Below are 23,042 nucleotides of genomic sequence, written 5' to 3'. Positions count from 1 at the left end.
TCTTTCCCACAGGCCACCAAAAGGCCATCATGCTACTAACCTGGACTGAAGTCACATCAGTGAGGCCCCATGTTCAATTATCATCCCCTGGAACCTCCCACATTACTTCTTGTGATGCTGCTTTCATCACTCACGTCTTCTTTAGCCATATGTATTTGGATACTACTACCATCTCAGGCTATTCTTATAATTTGTACAGAGCCTTATGGTAATCAGGTACTTTAAAAATACTCTTCCCATAATTTAACATACTTTTTTAAAAACAGTAAACATAAAAGACCCAGAAATAATGAGACTCTTTTTAGCCTGAAGACTTATTTTGGGAGAGGGAATGTGTTAGATTTCCATTTCTTATGGTCACTCTCAATAAAATATGCATTTCCTCTCTTGCTGCCCGGAAACCGGCACCAAGAAAAATGGCGACATACATATGCACCAACAGGAGAAATGCATCTTTGTTTTGCTGTAAAAGTTCAGTGCAGCATGACACTGTCAATAAAATGACATACCCTTACTTCAAGGCTTGCAACATCAGAAACGGACCCAAAGGTTTCCGTTACACCTGCTCACCTCAAAGTAGGCATCTTGTGAATTTTATTGAACATACGATCCAATCGCTTTAAGATGAGGATAAGGGCAGGTCTCACGGCCTCGGCTGTCCAGTCGGTGATGGGCAGCATCTCCATGATGTAGCGCCGGAGCCCGCGGCTTTCCATCGTCTGGGTATCATAAGGTGCCAGCTTCAGAAGGGAATGTGCAATTTCTGCCAACCTAAAATTATGGCTTGTTAAGAGGGAAATCTGGTACTCTAACACGAGCGTCTCTGTAACACAGAGCCATGCCAACTGCTTGGTGGAGGTATCACCAATCTCTTTTAACGGAAGGATATTGTTGAGGGTAGAGCCCTGCAATTTAAACTCTTAGGTCAAATAATGACACATTCCTGGCCCCTGGTGGAACCAGTACTTCTGCACATGCATGTACATGGTATCTAAGGATTACATCATCATGGGCATCTTTATGTGGATAGTAGATGGGTAAATTGCATCAAAGAGATCACAAAGAAAGGCTAGCTCATGTTACTAAAACAGGGATCAAATACAGTAGTATCTTTGTTCAGCTGATAATAATATACAATGTAGGCAATCCCAGTGAAGGGTCTTTAGCAGTGCACAGCAATTATCGGACGTGTATCAGTGAAGCTGGAGTGGTTTGATTTTCTGTCATGTTGCCAGATCAATATGAGATAAATACGGAAAACTGCATATTTCCATGCCATTTTGATGCATTTAACTTGACAAAAATAATGTGGTTCACAGATCTATGTAATCTGTGTTATTTAGGATTATTTTCCCCAACATGGTTCATTTTGCTTTCCCATTAGCTTCACTTATGGCTTTTTTTTTGGCTCTTTCTGACTCTCCCAGATAACCATGATTATGGGGTATCTTTTATCTCATGCTTGGAATAAGAATGGCAATTAAACAGATACTTGAAGACTTCTTGTAATTTTTTTAATGTGCTGAAATTGAAACATATTATGGGAATGTGTCAATTTTGATAAAACTGCATTGTCCAACAGAAAACTGTTCTGTTGAAAACTGTTCAACTAGCACTAATGACAAACTCAAAAAAATGGATCTTGAGGACCAGGACTGTGTGCTGGAAGGGTATTTTCCTCTCAGCTTCACCAAGGTGGAGACTGGGAAAAAAAACTTTGGAAAAAGTCCGAAGAAAAAACAGCCATAAAACATGCACAAAATATGGTATGAGAAGAGAGAAATTCTCCCCTCAGGCTTTGCTTTTCTAGCTCTGTAGGCTGAAGTTAATGTGCTATGCAATGGCTGAATACAATACTGAAGCAGAGACACATCTCCTAGCAGAAAGCCATAGCCCAGATAGTGCAGGGGATGTACTGTTTGAAATGATGCGGATATGTTGTTCTGCGAGGCCGTGTCACAATGCCACAGTACCTTAACTCTGTGAGAGCTGCTTTTTAAAAGCACTGTAATTCTTGAATGAATTTAACTGAGAGATAAAAGATAAATAGCTCAGCACTGTTTTATATATTTTCTGGCTGTTATTTTAGGGTAATTTATAACATTAACAATGTGGTATAGGATTTGAAAAAGCCGCATTATCTTGTTTCATCTGCACATTAATAAACATCTTTTCTTTTGTCAGTCATATTTTGGTTTGGTGAAGGTGATCAGGAGTTTAGAGCTACCCTGAGAACCCTAATGGCTATCAGCCATTGCGGATGAGTTTCTGTCTTTGGATTCAACAATGGCAACTGGAAAACATCCAAGCACACTCCCTTTGCTAGTGAGACGCATTAAGCTTGGATCTGATTTCAGTGCAAGATGCTCAGGTACAATGGTCGCCTACTCTGTCTTGTTATATGTGAGGACGAGCAGTTATATTTGGTAGGCTTTCAGTCCCAAAGACAGTCCACAGTATATAAGATTTAAAAAAAAAACTCTTGTAGTTGTGATTTGTTCTTTGAATCTGAGACGTTCCCGTCCCTTTCTCAGAACAGTTCACAAACGCTCCAGAGGGCCCTTACAGCTCCTAAAGAAGAAGCCTCCAAATTCTTTGGAGAAAAAGATGACCTACCATTTGATTTCATGCTAACTATGGATGAGACCATTTGTTTGTGTTTTAGCCCCAGCAAGCCAGACACTGCTAGCACTGAAACCAAACCAGCACTTTTCTGGAGCAGCAGAGGAGTCACATTATTCTATCCACTCTGACTTCAGCGATTCAGACCCTCAGCTCCATTATGGTGACTTCTGATCTCTTTCCACCTTGGAAAACAGGGCAGCATCACCACATAATCCCCTACTTTCTGATTCTTTAGAATATCTCAACAAAATTGCCTGATGGCATTATTGAATCATCTGATGGAAGAGATTTAGACTTAGACTAGCTTAGTTCTGTGACTTCAACACATACAAACCTAAAGTATCCATATGAGTCTAAAGAAGTCCTAGATTATGCAAACTGAGAGCCCCTTATATTGTGTACAAAGGCAAAACAAGGATATCGATGAAATATGGAAGATCTCCAGCCTTCACAATGTTATGCTATGAGCTAAATCCTTGTATTAGATGTACATTCCTGAGGCTCACTGAATAGTTGGAGAATTTGTACTGCAACAAAATGGGCATACAAGTAGTTATTCCTTCCTATTTTTGATATCCTAGCACTTACTTTCCGGAGGAAAATGTTTCACAATGATCTACACAGGGCCAGACTGCAGATATGCACCTACATTTAAATCAGCCACGTACTACATGAGAATGTCCTGCATCTGCTCTAAAAGGTTTTAGTTCAAGGAACAATCCCAAAGCGTCTAATGATATCCTCCAAAAGCATTCAGATACCCACAAGTTATGGTGAGAGCTACATTAAAACTGCCCCAAGGGAGCTGACCGAATTGCCAGGCACCTGAGCAAGGTGTGTGTGAGGGGGGTGGTTCTATGCACCTGAAAAGGGTGAGCCCTCAGGGAGAAGGGATAGGGCTGGGGACAAACAGTCCTGAGCATCGCCCAAACCCGCCATGCCCCCTGCCACCAGACCTTAGCACCAGCTGAACTGTGCCAGGAGTGGCAGCAGCTGGGAGCCCTGGGCCCTTTTGAATTGGTGGGCATTGGGACTGTGGCCCTCTCCCCGCCCCATCGGAGGGCCTGAACTGTGCCATATTAGTCCTGGTTTCCAATACATTACAGGATACAGTACACACACTTACTACTCGCAATCACAGACAATACATCAGAACACACCTGCAGCATAGGCAGAACCAACAATACCCCACAGAATATAATTTCCCCTGCAGATTAATTTTTGGTCTATCAACTATGCCCACACATGTGGAGGAATAACCATCAGGCAAGCACATATATGTTTTAGTGACTCTTGAGACAAAGGCCAACTTCAACAGACTATTTGATAGCAGGAACTGCTGCCCCGGATTGCAAGCGTATGAAATGTCCAGGAAATGCAAAGGGAATCGGAGACGATCTAGGGAACACCACATACCATTTCTGGAAGGCTCTGCCAGCATGAGTAATTGTTAGAACAAATAAAAGTGCAAGTGGTTACTTTTGGCTTTATGAAAAATTAGAGTCAGGGAATGAAAACGGCAAATCCCTGAGAGGAATCCACTTTCCTACAGGTCTCTGTTCAGATTTCTCCTCCTTCCGCATTCATGACTCTAGCACACATTTGCCTCTTCTTAGGCTTAGGGTACTAGAACTTAATGACTTTCCCCACCCCCTCCTCCTCCCGTTTCACCCCTTTTCGTGGAATGGAAGCAAGCTGACAGACTCCTGATTGGAAGCCTCCGGACATACCCTGTTCCCAAGGCTGAATGAGGTAGAGTGCTCACTCAGACTTGCCCCTGGAACTGCATACAGCATCCTGCATACAAAGCGTGCATTTCTTCACCGTTATACAGACAAGCACACATAGAGTTGTACGGCAAATGGAGTACCTCATGTGAGACTTAACATCCAGCAGCTCCAGGGAAGTCACCCTGGGCTCTCCAGCCAGGTTCTGCAATATCTTCAGCCTAGGGCCACAGTGCTTATAGAACTCAGTGCAGATATTCAGTAGGGACTCTCTGGGCCTCCTGAACTCCTCCCTAGCAATTCGCTCATCCAGCTCTTCCCGGGGGAGACCCTGGCCTTCCTCCAGCAAATGAAGGTTTTCCCTGGGGATTAAAAAAAGTGAGGGTGTATGGTGCATAGCTGAAAGGTGATGCAGACAGCTTGGTAAATGAGATTGTAATTACTGCTCTGCAAAAGCCACTTCCCCTGTGACAGAAAAGGAAGGCAAAGCACCTGGCACTTGTAGTAAAGGGAGAGAGAGAGAGAGAGAGAGAGAGAGATTATTACCTCCAGGATGGAGAATTAGCCTTGTTTAAATGAAAATACCTTCCGCTGGTTTCCCCTGAAACAGCATCCCTTGCCTCAATTACTGTAAGTGCAACCCGATGAACTAAGAATCCGCCTCAGAGGAGTTCATCATAAGATGCCAGGGAAAATGGGTGTAGGTCTTACTGTACCTGATAAAGTGCAGTTTGACTCCTTGATCCGGGTACCTGGGAAGTTGAAAATGCAGACACTGTGATTCCAAATAGGAACTCCAGCACATCAGAATTGCCATATTGGTTCAGATCCTCTGTCTCACAGATGCTTCAGAGGAACGTGCAAGAAAACCCAGAGTAGGCAGATGCGAGCTAGGCTGCTACCCAGAAAAAACAAACACAAAAAAACTCTTCCTAATCCATAATAATAATTAGCAATTGGCTTTAACCCTGAAGCATGAGGTTTTATGTCCCACTCAAAACTTTTTTTTAAGTGTTTTTTTCAAGTGTCCCTTGTTTGTGTATTATCGGACAAAAAGAACATAAGCTTTGCATACTTGGAGTCTCCACCATTTGATATTTTGCATGCTCCCTCTTCTTTACCACCTTTAGAGGTACATATCCCAGTCTTTTCATTCTCTCTTTGTATAAGGTCTGCTTCCTTTACCTATTCATTCTTATTGCCTGTCTCTGAACCTCTCTGGCTCTGCCAGTCTTCTAACATGTGGTGAGGACATACACAGTATTTTAGCTGAGGGCATATCCTTATTTTATATGATGGCATTAAAATATTTCCCATATTTTTCTCCCTCCTAACATTTTATTTTGTGAGACCAGATCTTAACTAATGGAGAACCTCTTTAATCATTGTCTTTTGACTCCCAGGAAAAATAATTTGGAAGCTGCAACAGCGATCAAGTTTTGTATCACTAAATTCCGGCTCTTACTATTGAGTCTGTTATACGGAGACCACCGCAGACAACACAAATGGGAAACAAAAAATGGTGGAGATTTTTACTACCTCTGTATCCTATCTTTAGTCCGCAATCAATGGATGGGTGCCCTTCCATTCCTGGACTAGATATGTGTCCCATAGAGCTGCAGCAGGGGTAAGTCCAGGACCTGGCATGAGCCGGGACTAAGCAGTCCTGGCTCGCGCCGGATCCCAGACCTCAGCATTTTAAAATGTCATGAAAGCCGGTTTTTACTACATTTCAAATGCAGAGCCGCAGCAGGGGTAGGTCCCAAATGTGGTGCGAGTTGGGACTGAGCTGTCCTAGCTCCTGCTGGGTCCTAGACCACTGCACATCTGTCTCCCTTTCCCCCTCTCTCCCTGCACCGCAGAGATGGTGCTGGGGGGAAACCGGCATTTAAGCTGCCCCCCCCCCAGCACTGGCTCCTGCTCTCCTCCCTTCCCCTACTTGCTGCAAGGGGTGGGGAAGCGAGCAGTCCAGTAGTGACTAGCCTAGGCTTATCAGGTAGTCGACTACTCGACTAGTCGCTTACATCCCTAAACATGACGTGATAGAATTTGATCACAGAAATGTGTAACCTATCCAATAAGAGGGCAGCGCTGCCTATGTTAGCCAAGCCTGCACTCCAGATAGGATTTTCTAAATCTATTATTTGTATCAGGCTTTGAGCCTTTCACTAGCACCTTCTCCACAATGTAATATCCTCATCCGGAGGTTTTGTGCTTACAGCAGCCTAATGTGAACTGCCTTGCCCTGAGTGATGGGGCAGCATTATGTGTTTCTGGCTACACCTAGGTTTTAGTTAAACAATCCTTCAGCTTTTCCATGCTTTATTACCCTCCTGCTGTTTTCAAACCATGTGTGTGTGCGGGGGGAGAGGAGGGAGGAGACAAAAATCAATATCTGGTCTCTCCTGCACTCTGGAAGCAAAAATGGGACATTTTAAATCTGGTTAATAAAGTCTCTGGTGGGCCAAGGGGAATAAAAGAGACTGAATCTAGAGTCAGCATCCCCCAGTCTGGTATCCCATTCTCCTGTTCAGTCACATTGTCCTGGACTATAATACAGCCACACCGAGACTCCAGGATTGGGGTGTTGCCGATGGAGTGCTTGATTTGGGGGGGTTGTTTTCTCTTCAGTCCTTCTCATTCTTAGTAACTGATTGCCCTCTCACACACATAGAGAATCTTAGAACATGGGGGTCAGAAGAGACCTCAGGAGGCCCTCAAGTCCAATGTCCTGCTCAAAGCAGGACCAAACCCATCTAGTCCATAAACCAACCATAGCGCCTTCAGAACTGTTCCTGATCCACAGAATGGGACTCGACACTGCAAAATTCCAACAGAGGCAAGTGGGAGCAATGGATTGAGAAAAAAACGCATAGAATTACCTCGTATTCACCCCAGCTGACATGGTATGGTTGGCTGCCGTGGCTCCTTTATGGCCTTGGTCGGACCTGCTCATCTGAGGGGCAGTCATGGGCCTGTTCAAAAAAAGATCAATAGCATAATGAAGACAATCTCTCAGAACCAGACTGACTCTCCAGCCAGGACCTGTTAAAACACAGTGCTAAATTCACTGTGGTCATTAAACACTGGCATGCTACGCATGCATCGCAGTTTCACTGTCCGTAGTTCATGTTATCAGCAAGCTACAGAGTAAAGGCTGACTTCGGGCTGCCCCGGGGCTACCTGGTGAGAACTTCCACGCTGTACAAGAGGGCCTGCAGGGACGTGGCAAGAGCAGCAGTAGCAGCAATCTCCTCGCGGGCAGCTGGCACCGTCTCCACTTGTGAAGTCTGCTTCTTCAGTTTCTGCAGGTAACAGGGAACCAGTGCTTCCAGGACCATCAGCATCTGAAGGCTGGGACAATGCAAACCACACAACCTTTCACTTCAGGCAGAGGTCTGAGAGTCCAACAGCAACCTCAGGGCGTGATTTCATTATATCTCACTAGCTAAACAGGGCTGGGCCTGAAAGGTATATGGACAGAAGACTCCGCTGAAGGGAATCCGGTGAGTGCTGGAAGTGAATATAAACACAATTACTTCATATCAAGACAGCGTCTTTAGTCTGAGAATCTCAAAGCTGTTTACAAACCTGGTTGAGTTTTCCTGCTCAAATGTAGATCCAGGGATGCCACACAATTGTGTAATGCCCTAATGGTTCATACGCATTCTCTCATGCCCATACACTCATGTTTGGCTCCAAGGATTCCTTTTCTTTCAGGTTCCCCTCCTGAATTCCCCTTCCTGTCGCCTCCTGTTCCCCAAATTCTCCTCCCCTTCAAATCTGTCTGCTTCTTCTCTCTGCTCCTTCCCTCACGTTCCCCCTCTCTGTGCTCCATGACCACAGAGACCCTAAACCCGACAGCGCTCTCCAACTTTCTCATGGTTATACACAGATGGTTACAATGGCTGCCTTTCTAGTGCTGCTCCATCCATCATGCTGAGCAGGGCTTTAGCCACATGGCTGTTGGCAGCTTGGGAACTGTGCTCTATGAAATGCACCTATGGATTGAGAACACCTCAGGCTCTCTATGGTTTAGACTTGTCCCATAGCAGACATCCAGGACCCTAATCACAAAGCATTTTCCCCACACAGATGCCATCCTTGACCAGGGACAGGGTAAGAGAGCAGTTGAAGAGTGCATCCTAGACATCCAGAATAACTGAACACAAATGAGTTTACTATTATCATGCCTATGCTACTGATGGTAAAGTGAGGCACAGACAGGCTAGTTGACTTGCCCAAGGTCACACAGCATGTCTGTGGCAGGCAGGCCACTCCCAAATTATTTCTCTCCCAGTGTCCCAGCAAAGGATTTTTTGCAACAATAGGGGTATGTCTACACTACAGCACTAATTCGAACTAACTTAATTCAAATTAGATAATTCGAACTAAGCTAATTCGAATTAGTGCATCTAGACTTAAAAACTAGTTCGAATTAGCGTTTTGCTAATTCGAATTAGCATGTTCACATTGAGTGGACCCTGAACTGGGGTTAAGGATGGCCGGAAGCAGTGCCAAAAGGGCATCAGGTTAGGACTTAGAGCGTGGAGCTGCTGTCTCAGGCTAGCCGAGGGCTGTGCTTAAAGGGACCCGACCCCCACCCCAGACAGACAGTTCTCAGGGTTCCCTGTGTGCTTGTCTACCTCGATGAGGGACAGCAAAGCAGTTCTGTCTTAGAGTGCCCTGAGTGCCCTCACTCGGCACAGCACAGCACTCGGCCATCAGCCCGGCTTCACTTGCCGCAGGCTGCCATCCGGGGGAGTCAATCGAGGGGCTGCAGGAGAGCTTCCACCCCGAGGAGCCTGCAGAGCCACCCCAGTCCTCCCCAACGGGGGCGCGTACCCCATTCCTCCCTCACCTCCTTCCACTTACCCTTCCCTAGCCCTCCTTTCTGATGTAAAAAATAAAAGACACGTGTGTTCAAAAATAGAAACTTACTTTATTTAAAAAAACTGGGGGGGGGGGGGATTAACCTCTGGGGAGACTGGGAAAAGGAGGTGGGAGAGGGGAAGAGAGAGGGTGGGAGAGGAGAGGGGGAAACCTGGGAGGAGGGAGCTGGAAAGGGGAAGCCAGGGGAAGAAGGAGGAGGGGAAGTATAAAACGATGGTACACCATATCTTCAGTACAGTGTACAGACGAGGTCTCATCACCTCACAAAAGATGTTTTGGCCTTTGAAAACACCAAATGAAATGAATGGGTAGCAGGTTTCAAACTAATAAAAGAAAGTTCTTCTTCACAAAGCAAATAGTCAACCTGTGGTACTCCTTGCCACAGGAGGCCGTGAAGGCTAGAACTATAACAGAGTTTAAAGAGAAGTTAGATAAAGTCATGGAGGTTGGGTCCGTGGAGTGATATTAGCCAGGGGGTAGGAATGGTGTCCCTGGCCTCTGTTTGTGGAAGACTGGAAATGGATGGCACAAGACAAATGGCTTGGTCCATCCCCTCGGGGTAGTTGGTGTTGGCCGCTGTCGACAGACAGGCTACTGGGCTAGATGGACCTTTGGTCTGACCCAGTACGGCCGTTCTTATGTTCTAAGCTCAGGGTCGGGGGTCTCACTGGACCACCTTGATTTTCACGCAGACCTGCTCCCGGGTTCGCATGTGGCCTTTGGTGGCCAGGCTGATAGCTATCCTGCCCTAGACGGCCACTTTCCTGTGTCTAGTGCGGAGGTCGTGGACATTGGAGGCCTCCCCCCAAACTTAGATGAGGTCCACAATCTCCACACTAGACCAGGCGGGCGCCCGCCTCTTGCGGCTCAGGGCAGGCTCCTGGGAGCCGCCAGCCTGGTCCCGGGAAGAGGCGGAGGGCTGGGTGGCAGCGGGTGGCTGGTTCGTACCGTGCCAGGTGCAGGGTCTGCTGGCTGGGTGCTGGAAGGCTTGCACCTGGCACGGGCAAGCCTTTAAGGGCTCCGAGGCTAGGAGGGGGGCAGCCAAGTTTCCCTGGTTGTGCCCAGAGTGGCCACCAGGGCAAGCTGGGAAGGGCTAGCCTCCCACTAATTCGAATTAAGTAGCTACACAGCCCTTAATTCAAACTAGGCATTAGTCCTCGTAGAATGAGGTTGACCTAGTTCGAATTAAGCGCTCCGCTAGTTCGAATTAAGTTCGAACTAGCGGTTTGCCTGTGTAGCGCCTATGAAAGTTAATTCTAACTGACGGCCGTTAGTTCGAATTAACTTTGTAGTGTAGACATACCCTAGGGCTGTATTGATGTAATGACCAGTTTTAATCTGGATAATTGCCAGAACTGTGCTGAGTACACACGAATTTTATTTAAATTCACAGACATTCCACTAGACAACGTAACAATACAGCACTTTTCACCTACTCTAAACTCAGCTGTATTTTTTTTTTTGAAGTGGAAGAATGTGAACTGCTCAAGTGTACATTTTTTTCTGAAAACCAAGAAGCCATGCTTGGAATCGGCTTCCATAATCATTACTTTCGCTTCTACTGAACTCCATTTTATCCCTCGCACCTCACGCTATTCTTTTCCCTTTTCTAAGTGTGCATAGACTGAGCTAGACACCAAAGAGATATTACCTTCTAAATGATTCAGGAGCGTAGGCCACCACAGTTACACACAGCTTGATGGCTTCACTGATAGAAAAGGTCAGATCCTCATTCCCATAGCAGAAATCTGAGGAGACGGGAGTAACATAGGACGTAATTATGCAAATAGAGGAAACGGAAATGCAGGCAGGTGGAATTCACTCAAAGGGTTTTTCTTTTGAGTTGCTCTGCCTCTCACGTTATTAAATCCCAGACAGTTTTTGCTTTTTTAAAAACAATAAAAGCCACACCATGTTCTCATTGCTTGTCCCAGCCATCTGAAAGCTCAGCAGTGGCAAAACATTTGTCCCCAATCATAAGGCCTCTATACCACTTACGTCATATTTTAAACTCTGGGTAGCACATGAAAATAAAGTGACATCAAATGTGACAATGGCTGTGTGAGATTCATTTCACCCCACAAAATCAGGCCTCCTTTATAAAGGTGTCTATATATGTAATTATGGCCAACATTTGAAAAGCAGCTAGCAATTTTAAATAAAATCTTTCAAAAGCACTTAAGTAACATTTTCAAAAGTGATTCAGGCACTTAGGGGCCTGAACCTCCTTCAAAGCCAATGACTTACACCTCCGAAGCATTCAGGTCATTATTGAAAAAGGCGCTTAAATGTTTTTGAAAATACCATCATTCAGTGCCTCAATTTTTAGGTTCTCAACTTGAGACACAGCAAAGGGGCCACATTTTCAGAGTGTAGATACTCAACACTTTCTGAAATTCTCTTACAATGTCCCAAGTTGGACACCCAAAAATAGAGGCATCCAAAAATATTGGTCATTTTTGAATATTTGGGCATTAGGATAATTATAAAGCTATTCTGATTTAGATTTAGATTTCTTTGAAAACTAAACAGGTTGAGAGATGCTGTACCATGCATTTTCAAAAGCGACGAGGAGTCCTGTGGCACCTTATAGACTAACTGAAGTGTAGGAGCATAAGCTTTCGTGGGCAAAGACCCACTTCGTCAGATGCATGCCATCTGACGAAGTGGGTCTTTGCCCACGAAAGCTTATGCTCCTACACTTCAGTTAGTCTATAAGGTGCCACAGGACTCCTCGTCGCTTTTGCAGATTCAGACTAACACGGCTACCCCTCTGATACTTGACACCATGCATTTTCAAAAAATCATCTTTCATTAAGGCATCTAATGAAATGCTGCACTGATTAGGCTTCATCTGGAATAATGCTGCACTGATTAGGCCTCAGTTGGAGTATTGTGCCCCGTTTGGGCACTACATTTCAAGAAAGATGTAGAGAAATTGGAGAAGGTTCAGAGAAGAGCAACAAAAATTATTAAAGATCTAGAAATCTTATGGGAAGACTGAAAGAATTGGGCTTGTTTAATTTAAAAAAGAGTAGACTGAGAGAGGCCAAGATAGGACCTGAGGCCTTTGCTTCCTGCCAATACGGAACAGAGTAAGGCACTGAATTGATTTTGTCTGCCCAATGCAGCCTATTTGGGATTGTTTTTCTTCACTCCCCAGTGAGCCAATTCAAAATTGCAAACATGCTCACTCAGCACAACAGAAAATGGTTTCAATTAAATAAATAACCTGTTGTGGGAAATACCTAATGGACAATTGGCACAAACCTACCCCTGACAGCTGGGTAAAGTGTAGAAGCGGATGCTGCTGCACTGAGAAACAAAAAGCCTACAGCAAATATTACTGGGTCAACATACTAGATATAAAATTAAAAAAACACGTTTCTTGAGCACCAGGGGTAACAAAAGGAAGATCTGTTATTACCTAATGATTTAAGAGGCTTTTCTGCTTTCACCAGCTCTAAAATGTCCAAAATGTCTGGTGTATCTCCCTCTAGGGACTGCAACAGGTCAAACAGGCACTGAGCAGACACTCCTTTGCTGGGTCCACTATTTGTAGCATCCTGTATAAATGATACGATTGACTTTTTTATTATTCTGTTTGCATTCCAGTTCAGTTTTAATCAAGCATTCAAAGAGTTTAGAAGTTTAGTTTAGGGGCGTAATCATATAAACCAATATGCACGGTCTGATTCTGCAAACAAAGGCCAGAGCAGTAACACAGTCTGGAAACTGTATAGTCTTACTTCCAAGGTGCTCGTTCAAGTGCTGTCCTCTGCAGTAGTGACACTATGTCACAAATACGCAAGGTCTCCGATTCCCTCTCTACCTATATACTTACAATCACAGAAACGTAGCATTGGAAGGGTCCTCGATTTCTGACAGGTGTTTGTCTCACCTGGTTTTAAAAAACCTCCAAAGAAATTCTACCATCTTCTAGGTGACTTCTTCTAGTACTTCGCTACCCTTACAGTTAGGAAGTTTTTCATAATGTCTAAGCTAAATCTCTCACTGCAATTTGAATCCACTGCTTCTTTTCCATTATACAATTACAGATTTATGTTAAGGTACCATTTATAAATAGCTTATAAAAGGATAATAAATGGTTAATCAATTGTTACAATCTCAAAGGTGAATAGGCGGCTTACAACAATATGTCAAGTCTGTGCCATGCTTACAACAGGGCTGTGTCTACCCTGGCAAGTTATTCCGAAAAATCAGCCGCTTTTCCGGAAAAACTTGCCAGCTGTCTACACTCGCCGCTTGAATTTCCGGAAAAGCACTGACGATCTAATATAAAAACATCAGTGCTTTTCCAGAAAAACTATGCTGCTCCCGTTCAGGCAAAAGTCTTTTTCCAGAAAACTGTTCCGGAAAAGGGCCAGTGTAGACAGCACAGTAGTGTTTTCCGCAAAAAAGCCCCGATCACAAAAATGACGATTGGGGCTTCTTTGCGGAAAAGCGCGTCTAGATTGTCCACGGACGCTTTTCCGCAAAAAGTGCTTTTCCGGAAGTGTCCTGCCAATCTAGACGCGCTTTTGCGAAAATGCTTTTAACCGAAAACTTTTCCATTAAAAGCATTTCTGGAAAATCATGCCAGTGTAGACGTAGCCCAGCTGTTCATTTATTAACCCTTTATAAACCATTTAAAATAGGATTTTAATATAGATTTTAATTATATTTGGCTCTCTGCTTTCTGTCACATATAGTGCCACTCTTCCATTGGGCATTCCTGTATATTTTATGCCCTGGTCCTGCTGTGTCCCATTGATTGTCATCATTCCACAAAGTTTCTTTGATGCCTATTATATCTGTGGCAAAGCTCCAACCGTGTCCCATGGGTCCCGCACTTCTGGCTGATAATGTTTGCCTCAGAGCCTCGCTGTGATGCTCTACACAGCCCACTGCCCTTGACTAGAGGCAAGGGTCACAGCCCACTAAGCCCTTCTCACCACAGGCTCATCCATATTATGGGGTAAAACCCCAGCTCAGACCCGGTCTCCCCTCTCGGAGGCAGACTCTGTAATGGAGAGGCAAGGGGGTGGGGGGAACCCAGGCCTACCCACTACTCCAGGCTCCAGCTCAGGAACCCTAAGTCAGTGGCAACAGACAGGGTTTCCTCTATTCCAAGTCTTGCCACCACTTCCCTGGGTCACCTCCCCAAACAATTCCTCCCAGGACTTTCTCTCTGGTACCTGGACAAGTCCTTCCTGCTCCTCCACAGCATTCTGCCTTTTCTCACAGTCCCCAGCTTCTCAGCAAGTGCACCTCTTCACTCTCAGGCCTTGGGAACCTTCCCCTCTTCCAAACTCCTTGCACGCTCTACTAACTGCAGAGGAGCTCTTAACATGTCTCAACTGGCTCTTAATTGACCCTAAGTGCTCTGATTAGACCCATATAGTTGACTCCAGAAATCTCCCAGCGGTTTCCAGGTGCTTCAATTGGCCTGACAGATTCCAGAAGGTTCCTTCTGGTGCTGGGTTAGCCCTTGTTAGTTCACGCTGGGTACAGAGACTTACTCAAGCTAGGGCTAATGTACTTTTCTTCTACCACTCTCCTGTATCCCTCTGGACTGACCCTGTCACATATAATTATCGTCACTTAACACCAGGCACTCAAGTTCACTCATCGTATTATTTAGATTTCCTAACATTTATATACAAACAGTTATAAAATTGGTCATCTTTTAGTTTTCCGCAGTTATGTGATATAATTGAATAGGACTTTTTTTTTTCATTTCACTGTTTCTCTTCAGTACATATCTGGGCGTTGTCAACATTTGTCCTTACTAAGATAAAGAGTTTCTGTTATAGAGCCTCCCCTATGGGATGTCTCTGTTCAAACTCAGTGCTCCTCCATACCTGCAAGCTTTTCCCTCAACCCTTCGTTTGAAGGCTCCTCTATACACTTCTTAATTTTACATGCCAACAATCTGGTTCCCTTTTGGTGTGGCTGGAGCCCATCCAAAAGGTTCCTCAATCCCCAATAAACCTAAACCCCTCCTCCCTACACCATTGTCTCATCCACACATTGAGGCGCTGAAGTCCTGCATGTGAAACTGGAAGCATTTCAGAGAATGCTACCGTGGAAAGCCCAGACTTTAATCTTTACCTAGCTGCCTAAATTTGGCCTCTAGGACTTGTCTACAACCTTTCTGTATGTCTCTAGTACTTACATATATCATCCCAGTAATCACAAACCCAACTATTTATATTTCTAATGATTGAATTCTCTATTACATGAGGTTCCCTACCCCAGAGAGGTATCCTCAGTGCAAGAGGGATACCATGACATCATCTGGAAGGAGGGTTATAACTCCTCTGTTCTCAATGGATCTTCTTCTCTTAGACTTCCATCCTCCTCAATAGCACAGAGACTGTCATAGAGGAATCACACCATAGCAGTGTTTCTTAAACTTTTTAAGACCGAGGAACGCCAAACAATAATTTTTTTTTACATCAAGGATTTTTTCTTGAGGAGAAAAAAAAAAGGTTGGGGGGAAGTTATTGAGCAAAAATAAAGGTTGCCTGCCCCTTTAAGAGCAGCCATTTTGAACTCTGTTTTTCTCTGTGGCACACCTCCAACTGCTTCGTGGCACACCGGTGTGCCCCGGAACACAGTTTAAGAAACACTGCACTATAGTGTGCTGGAAAGTCTCATCTGTGTACTTCTTCGTCTCCCTTAGCTTCTCCAGTTCAGCCATTCTGGTTTGCAGAGCCCGAACTCTCTGAAGTCCACAAGCTCTTTGCACCCAATTCACACATATGCCACTTTGCCATAAAACAGGTAACCCTTCTTGCTGCACCCAGTGAAATAAACTGCACAGCCCCCACTCTGCTGCTGGGTGTTTTTACACCTGCAGCTCTTTTTGACCAGAAATCTAGGAGCATGTTTTACGCACAGGGAACTCGAGGAGAGGAGCCACACTGGCAAACAGTTGCAGAACGAAGGGCTTGCGATGCAGAATGTAGAACTGGCGACAGGCAAACTCAATTGCTTGGCGTAACTGTGGGTTGCTTTCATAGTCTGCATACACCTGGCAGGAAAAAGGAAAGAAAGAGTATAGAAGTGCCAATCCAAAGAGCAATACAGGGAATTCTGAAAGTCATTGTGGTCCTAGACAGCAGTATTTCCACATGCCTCTCTCCCACCCAGAATCCTGCCCTGCAGGTGTTTCATTAGATTTGTGAATCACCAGTGATTAATTTCTCTGTGGTTTGTAAACAATGCACTTACCTAAAAGCCTTTTTGTACATTTAAATTACCTCCCTGCTCTAGTTCCCTGCTGATACATGTTTGCATGAAAAACAACTACCAATATTACTCTAGCTGTGCTCAGGCAACAAACCTCACTGAAGTCCTGCATTTGGGGTGGATTTCACCCCATTACTGATAGCCCACACAAGACTTTCTATGCCACAGAAGTGCTCTGGTAGCTCAGCTGCACATCAAGGAGATGAACTCAATCTCTGGGGGCAGAAAATGAACTTTTTGGGTAGACAAAAAGACACCTCATTGGCTTGTTCCTGAGGAAGTAATTGGACTATGAATTTACATTCATGGAAATAGGATCTCAAACAATGCTGCAAAAAGGGGCAAGAGAAATGTGTTGCGACTGAAGGCTACATTAGTTAATTCTCTAGGGAACAGGTTATAAAACAAATATCACATGTACTCCACGGCTGTGTCTACACTGGCATGAATTTCCGGAAATGCTTAAAACGGAATACTATTCCATTTTCAGTTTTTCCGGAAAAGGAGCGTCTACATTGGCAGGCTGCTTTTCCGGAAAAGCCCTTTTTCCGGAAAAGCCTCTGTGGCCAATGTAGACGCGCTTTTCCGGAAAAGAGCCCTGATCGCCATTTTCGCGATCGGGGCTTTTTTCCGGAAAAGACTACTGGGCTGTCTACACTGGCCCTTTTCCGGAACAGTGTTCCGGAATAAGGACTTATGCCCGAGTGGGAGCAGAATAGTTTTTCCGGAATAGCGGCTGATTTTGTACAGTAGAGCTTTGTTGCTTTTCCTGAAATTCAAGGGCCAGTGTAGACAGCTCGTAGCTTATTCCGGAAAAGCGGCTGATTTTCCGGAATAAGTGGCCCAGTGTAGACACAGCCCACATGTGTCCAGTATCCTGATTCACGCTTTCTTAAATCTTGATCTGTGATAACAAATTCATGATTGTTCTCACTGTAAGTGTATCTCAGTGCTGTGGTACTGTACAAGGAGCTGATAGTTCAAGGTGGTATGTACACTGCATTCCTGATCTGACTAGGAGTTCTCAGTGGATAAAGAGCTGAACACTGTAAAAGAAGCAGCTCTTTCGTCTACAGTGCTAGCTGGTGGGGTAGGACACTCACCTGCAGCATGGTGGGGAGGATCCACTGGTAGCCACTAAGAGAGAAGAGGTGGTTGAAGTGCACAGCAGTGTTGATGACAGTGGCGGCGTACTGCCTCAGCAAGGCACTGTCCTCTGGGTGTAGGATTAGCGCTCCATTGAAGACGTTTAGGAACAGCATGATCTCGTCTCCCCAAGGAAATTCACTGGGCATGCCCAAAAACATCTCCTCCAGGAGCTTAATCCATAGGCTTTTCTGAAGAGTATCAAGGCCAAAGAGTTCCTTCCCAGCTGCAAGAACAACGCAGGCCACACAGAAGCTAATTACTCGCCTCAGCCCAGCAAGGCATTTCCAGCGGGATAACATTCCCAAAGACCAATGGAAAAGATCTTCTGAACAACAGCTTCTACATAGTTTCCTCCAGCAAACTCGGCACCACTTTGGCTACAGATACTTTTTAAAAAGGACTGAACCAAATTCACTGGTGGTGTAACTCTACTGATGACAATAGATTTTTGGCCAATTGAGGATAAGCAATAGAAAAGAGGCACTGGAGGAATGCAATATTATAGGACTTTATTCCTCTTTATCCTGTTAGTCTAAAATTCATTCAATTTTTCATTCTTTTAAGTTAAAGCAGACCAAAAATGTATATATCATTGGTAACTTGCCATCTTCGGAGAAGTAGGCAAGCCCTACCCTTCAGGTTACTCCAGAAGAAAACACACTACAGGATGCTGATGTGCAATTAATATGCTGCCTTCAGTGCCAGCAGTCGTCCAGTTTCGTGATCTGCTAATGCTTACCACACAATGAAAAGGGCCTTCCAGGGCAATAGGCAGCCTAATGCACCCCAGAGTTTGACTAGAAAACCTACTCGGTTATAAGGCACCTTAGAGACTAACAAAATATATAGGGTCATGAGTTTTCCTGGGTAAAACTGACTTCATCAGATGAGTTGGAGTAGACGTAACAGAATCCAAGATATGTATAGAACAGCAAAAGCAGTGACCTGTCAATTGCTGGATCTGTGTTAACAAAGCTAATTAAGTGGGCTGAATACAAGAAGTTTTCTATGTGGATCCCTTCTGATGGTCGAACCAGCCTACTACCCCTCTGAAACTTTGATTATAAGGGTTAACCTTTGAAAGGGGCATTTCCTAAATTCCGTTTGGAAAATTTTGCATATATGCTCATCATGGCTGCAGACACCACATTTACACATACAAGTTGTGTAACCATCCACACAAATTCCATTTTGGATATGCATTTACCTAATTTCCATGTGAAATGTTGCAGGCACAAAGGCAGAAGTTGCACACTACATACAAACTTTGTGAGCACAGCTTTATGTGCCTACACTTTGAAAAACATTGCATTAGCAGTGCTTGTCAGTAATCAGAGTATACCGAGTGCATGAAACTGAGGCCCTAATCCAAAGCCCAACAAAGTCAATGTAAAGCAGTCTCTCTTGTGGGCTTTTAATAAATGAACAAATGTATGCAGCAGTATCTTTACTGCTGTCACGCTCATGTCCTAATGCCTGGAAATCATATTCTTGGGTGGGGTACTTTTCTTTGACCCTTTCAGATGAGATAAATCTCTATGCTGTTCAGTCTTTTTGAGCAAAGAAGAAGATTTCCTGAATGAAGAAGCTGGTGCCAAGTACAACATGCAAACAGAGCCAGTGAAATCTTTGCCAAGTGCTTTCTCAGTACCTTGTGGATCACTGAAGAGGGAGAATTCTGCATCAATGGCACTCCGAGGGAAGGAAGGCAGGCGGAGAAGGTCTTCTTGGAGCATAGACACGTGCGATTGTTTGTGGGCGACAGGAATTTTCTGGGTCAGCGATATGAGGAACAAAACCCGTCCTACCTCCTCCAGCTTGCGGGTGAACACCTAGCAGAGAGGGAGAGACACATGGAGCATAAAGGTTGTGACACCCTTAAAGATCACCACGCCATACGTATGAGGACGTGTGCAGACCAGTGCAGCTAAAAGGAGCAGGCGGGAGGGAGTTTCCACTGCCTTCTTCATTGCCCTGATTGTTCCTGAACATGCAGCATGCCTGGGGAAGTGACACTCAGGAGCTGCTCCTTTGGAAAAGTGTGCCCTGACACCGAGGGGAGCATTTTACAACGGACAAGGAGGAGCCACTTCCAATGATGTGGTTTTGGCTGGAGATGCCCGGGTGGTGGGGAGATACCTGTTTCTGAATAAGCTCTTGCCCCTTTTCTGGATGCATGTGTACCAGATTGAGCTGCGGAGACACTGACCTCCGGAAAGGATAAATATCCCGAACATAGGTCTGCAATGGAAGAGAATAACAAACCGTTTTAAAAAAATACAGTTGGAACTGGGCCCAAAGCAGGGACTGGACAACAACCCTCAGTACATTGCCCTGTTCTGTTCATTCCCTTTGAAGCCTCTGACACCAGCCACTGTCAGAAGACAGGCAACTAGTCCAGACAGACCACGTGATTCCGTATGGCCATTTTTATGTTCTTCATCAGTGCAGTCGTAATAAAAAAGGCTCTTCCATGGAGAGTGGTGAACTGGCTTGGATAAAAAACCCAAAATGATGCCCACACCGACAGTCCTCTGAGCCTTCGTCCATTCTTAGAACCCCAACCAAACAAAGTCTAATACTGAGCTGCTGAAATATCTGGATAGGGGCTTCTGCTCTGTGATGTGGGTGGTATAAGAATCTGAACAGAACAGGAAATAGATTTCCCCAGACAGATATTACAAAATCTAAGATGCAGGCTTCCTTTCCATCTCTCTTTAGGGACACTAAGGCTGTGTCTAGACTACATGCCTCTGTTGGCAGAGGCATGTAGATTTTAGACATAGGCAAAGGCAAATGAAGCCGCGATTTAAATGATCGCGGCTTCATTTACATTTACATGGCTGCCGTGCTGAGCCGACAAACAGCTGATCAGCTGTTTGTCGGCTCGCGCGCTAGTCTGGACGCTCCCCTGCCGACATCAAAGCCCTTTGTCGGCAGCCCCGTTATTCCTTGTGGAATGAGGTTTACCGGGGCTGCCGACAAAGGGCTTTGATGTCGACAGGGGGAACGTCCAGACTAGCACGCGAGCCGACAAACAGCTGATCAGCTGTTTGTCGGCTCAGCGCGGCAGCCATGTAAATGTAAAGGAAGCCGCGATCATTTAAATCGCGGCTTCATTTGCCTTTGCCAAAAAAACAAATCTACATGCCTCTGCCAACAGAGGCATGTAGTTTAGACGTACCCTAAGACCTGTAATTTCCACAGGTGACAGTTCTTCATCAGTGATGATATGCTGGTCACATACAGATCTCTTGCTATATTCTAGCCACTCCCAATATTCAGGAAGGGATGAAGAAAGAACAAAATCAGATGAACCAGGCCTTTACCTCACCTTATTGTAATGAATAAGATTCCATCGTTTATCCATTAAAAAATAATGAGCAGACTGGGTTTCAGGTATGTTAAAAAACTCCAAGCACTCCTAAGGGGGAAGAAACAAAGAGCAACTTGTTATTTTTGAAGAAAGTTGTACGAGACAAAGAATTTAATACCAGTTATTGAGGGACCATTCCCAAATGCCTTGCTAAGGCTGGTACATTGCTCTTGAAAATGAACAGACAGACAGACAGGTAGATACATACTCCCACTTCAGTGTTCGTAAAACCTGTTGGACTGACAGCCTTGTGGACTGATGTTACTTGTGTTTGTTCATAGAACAATTACTTTTGCCTCCACACTTTTTCTGTCTCTATAGCGGCATCATCATATGGTTATTACTGCCTCCACTGATACCAGCCCTAAGCACCACACAAATATATGTATTTATTCTCACAATACCCCTTCCAGGTAAGGAAGTACTGTATTACAAAATGTGGAAATAAGGCCGAGAGAGATAAAGGTTATATCTACACTTAGGGGCTACGTCTAGACTACATCCCTTTTTTGTAAAAGGGATGTAAATTAGACATATCGCAATTGCTAATGAAGCGGGGATTTAAATCTCCCCCGCTTCATTAGCATAAAAATGGCTGCTGCTTTTTTTCCGCACGGAGCTTTTTTGGAAAAAAGCGCCAATCTAGATGCTGATCTTGCGGAAAATAAAGCCTTTTCCGAAAGATCCCTTATCCCTTATTTCATAGACAAAGCTCCGTGCGGAAAAAAAGCAGCAGCCATTTTTATGCTAATGAAGCGGGGAAGATTTAAATCCCCGCTTCATTAGCAATTGCGATACGTCTAATTTACATCCCTTTTACGAAAAAGGGGTGTAGTCTAGATGTAGCCAGGGGGTAAAGTAGATGATAGACTCTTCATAAACCACCTTAACACAGGTATAAACAGCAACAGAGTCTCTAGGGAGTAGAGCAGAGTTCTCTGAATTCCTAGAGCCCTGCCTCTCAGCTCTACACTGCTATTTTTCATAGAATCATAGAACTGGAAGAGACCTCAGAAGGTCATCAAGTCCAGCCCCCTGCCCAAGGCAGGACCAATCCCAACTAAATCAACCCGGCCAGGGCTTTGTCAAGCCAAGACTTAAACACCTCTAGGGATGGAGACTCCACTACTTCCCTAGGTAACCCATTCCAGTGCTTCACCACTCTCCTAGTGAAATAGTTTTTCCTAATATCCAACCTAGACCTCTCCCACCACAACTTAAGACCATTGCTCCTTGTTCTGCCATCTGTTACTACTGAGAACAGCCTCTCTCCAGCCTCTTTGGAACCTCCCTTCAGGAAGTTGAAGGCTGCTATCAAATCCCCCCTCACTCTTCTCTTCTGCAGACTAAACAGACCCAACTCCCTCAGCCTCTCCTCATAAGTCATATGCTCCAGCCCCCTAATCATTTTGGTCGCCCTCCGCTGGACCCTCTCCAATGCGTCCACATCCTTTTTGTAGTGGGGGGCCCAGAACTGGACACAATTTTTAGCATTTTTTACATTTTTAGCAGTGTAGTTTGCTGCTTCCTCTCTGCTGTCAGACTTTAGGAACACTGTGTCTGTCTGTCTGTCTGTCTGTCTGTCTGTCTGTCTATGCCTTTACTGCTTCAGGGAAAGTCTGAGTTACTACAGAGAATTCTTTCTCAAGTGTCTGGCTGGTGGGTTTATTTTACTTTGTTTACAAAAAACCTGGCCTGGTGCCTTCATCTCTTATCTGATGTGTGGTCACTGGGGGTTCTCTTGGGGTCTGCTGTGCTGGCTATCTGTGCAGAGCTAGGGCAGCACACAGAGGGAACACACGCACACAGCCGAATGGTTATCGACATTTGACAGAGCAAGATGTCTCTCAGGACACCACATCAGTGGCATCCGACAACAAATCTGTTTGGTCCTTTACTTGTGTAGATACTCAAGCTGGTCACACCCAGAAGGAAATGAACACATGCACATTTCAGTAAATAGTTAACTAATTTATCCAGCAAACTGTATCTGACTAGCAGCAGTCTGTTGGCCC

At 44.8% G+C, this 23,042-nt stretch overlaps 1 protein-coding gene across 10 annotated transcripts in view; it reads right to left on the bottom strand.

Moving 5' to 3' along the window:
* UNC80 (unc-80 subunit of NALCN channel complex) overlaps positions 1-23,042 on the bottom strand; it is a 184,003-nt gene that overhangs the window by 36,991 nt on the left and 123,970 nt on the right. For all 10 annotated transcript variants that reach the window (XM_075933916.2, XM_089779820.1, XM_089779824.1 and 7 more), the window contains exons 41-52: positions 20,986-21,075; positions 19,791-19,892; positions 19,303-19,483; positions 17,606-17,874; positions 16,150-16,284; positions 12,673-12,811; positions 10,897-10,993; positions 7,536-7,706; positions 7,235-7,327; positions 5,069-5,104; positions 4,496-4,714; positions 571-771 (exon numbers count right to left, since the gene is read on the bottom strand). In XM_075933916.2, the coding sequence (XP_075790031.2) occupies positions 571-771; positions 4,496-4,714; positions 5,069-5,104; positions 7,235-7,327; positions 7,536-7,706; positions 10,897-10,993; positions 12,673-12,811; positions 16,150-16,284; positions 17,606-17,874; positions 19,303-19,483; positions 19,791-19,892; positions 20,986-21,075 (1,733 nt within the window). The remainder of the gene's footprint in view (positions 1-570; positions 772-4,495; positions 4,715-5,068; positions 5,105-7,234; positions 7,328-7,535; positions 7,707-10,896; positions 10,994-12,672; positions 12,812-16,149; positions 16,285-17,605; positions 17,875-19,302; positions 19,484-19,790; positions 19,893-20,985; positions 21,076-23,042) is intronic.

The sequence above is a fragment of the Pelodiscus sinensis genome, chromosome 7 (genome assembly GCF_052426305.1).
Source record: "Pelodiscus sinensis isolate ZL-2025 chromosome 7, ASM5242630v1, whole genome shotgun sequence".
NCBI classification, from domain to species: Eukaryota; Metazoa; Chordata; order Testudines; family Trionychidae; genus Pelodiscus; species Pelodiscus sinensis.
The sequence above is the reverse complement of the archived record's forward strand: the minus strand, read 5'-3'. Positions and strand labels throughout refer to the sequence as shown.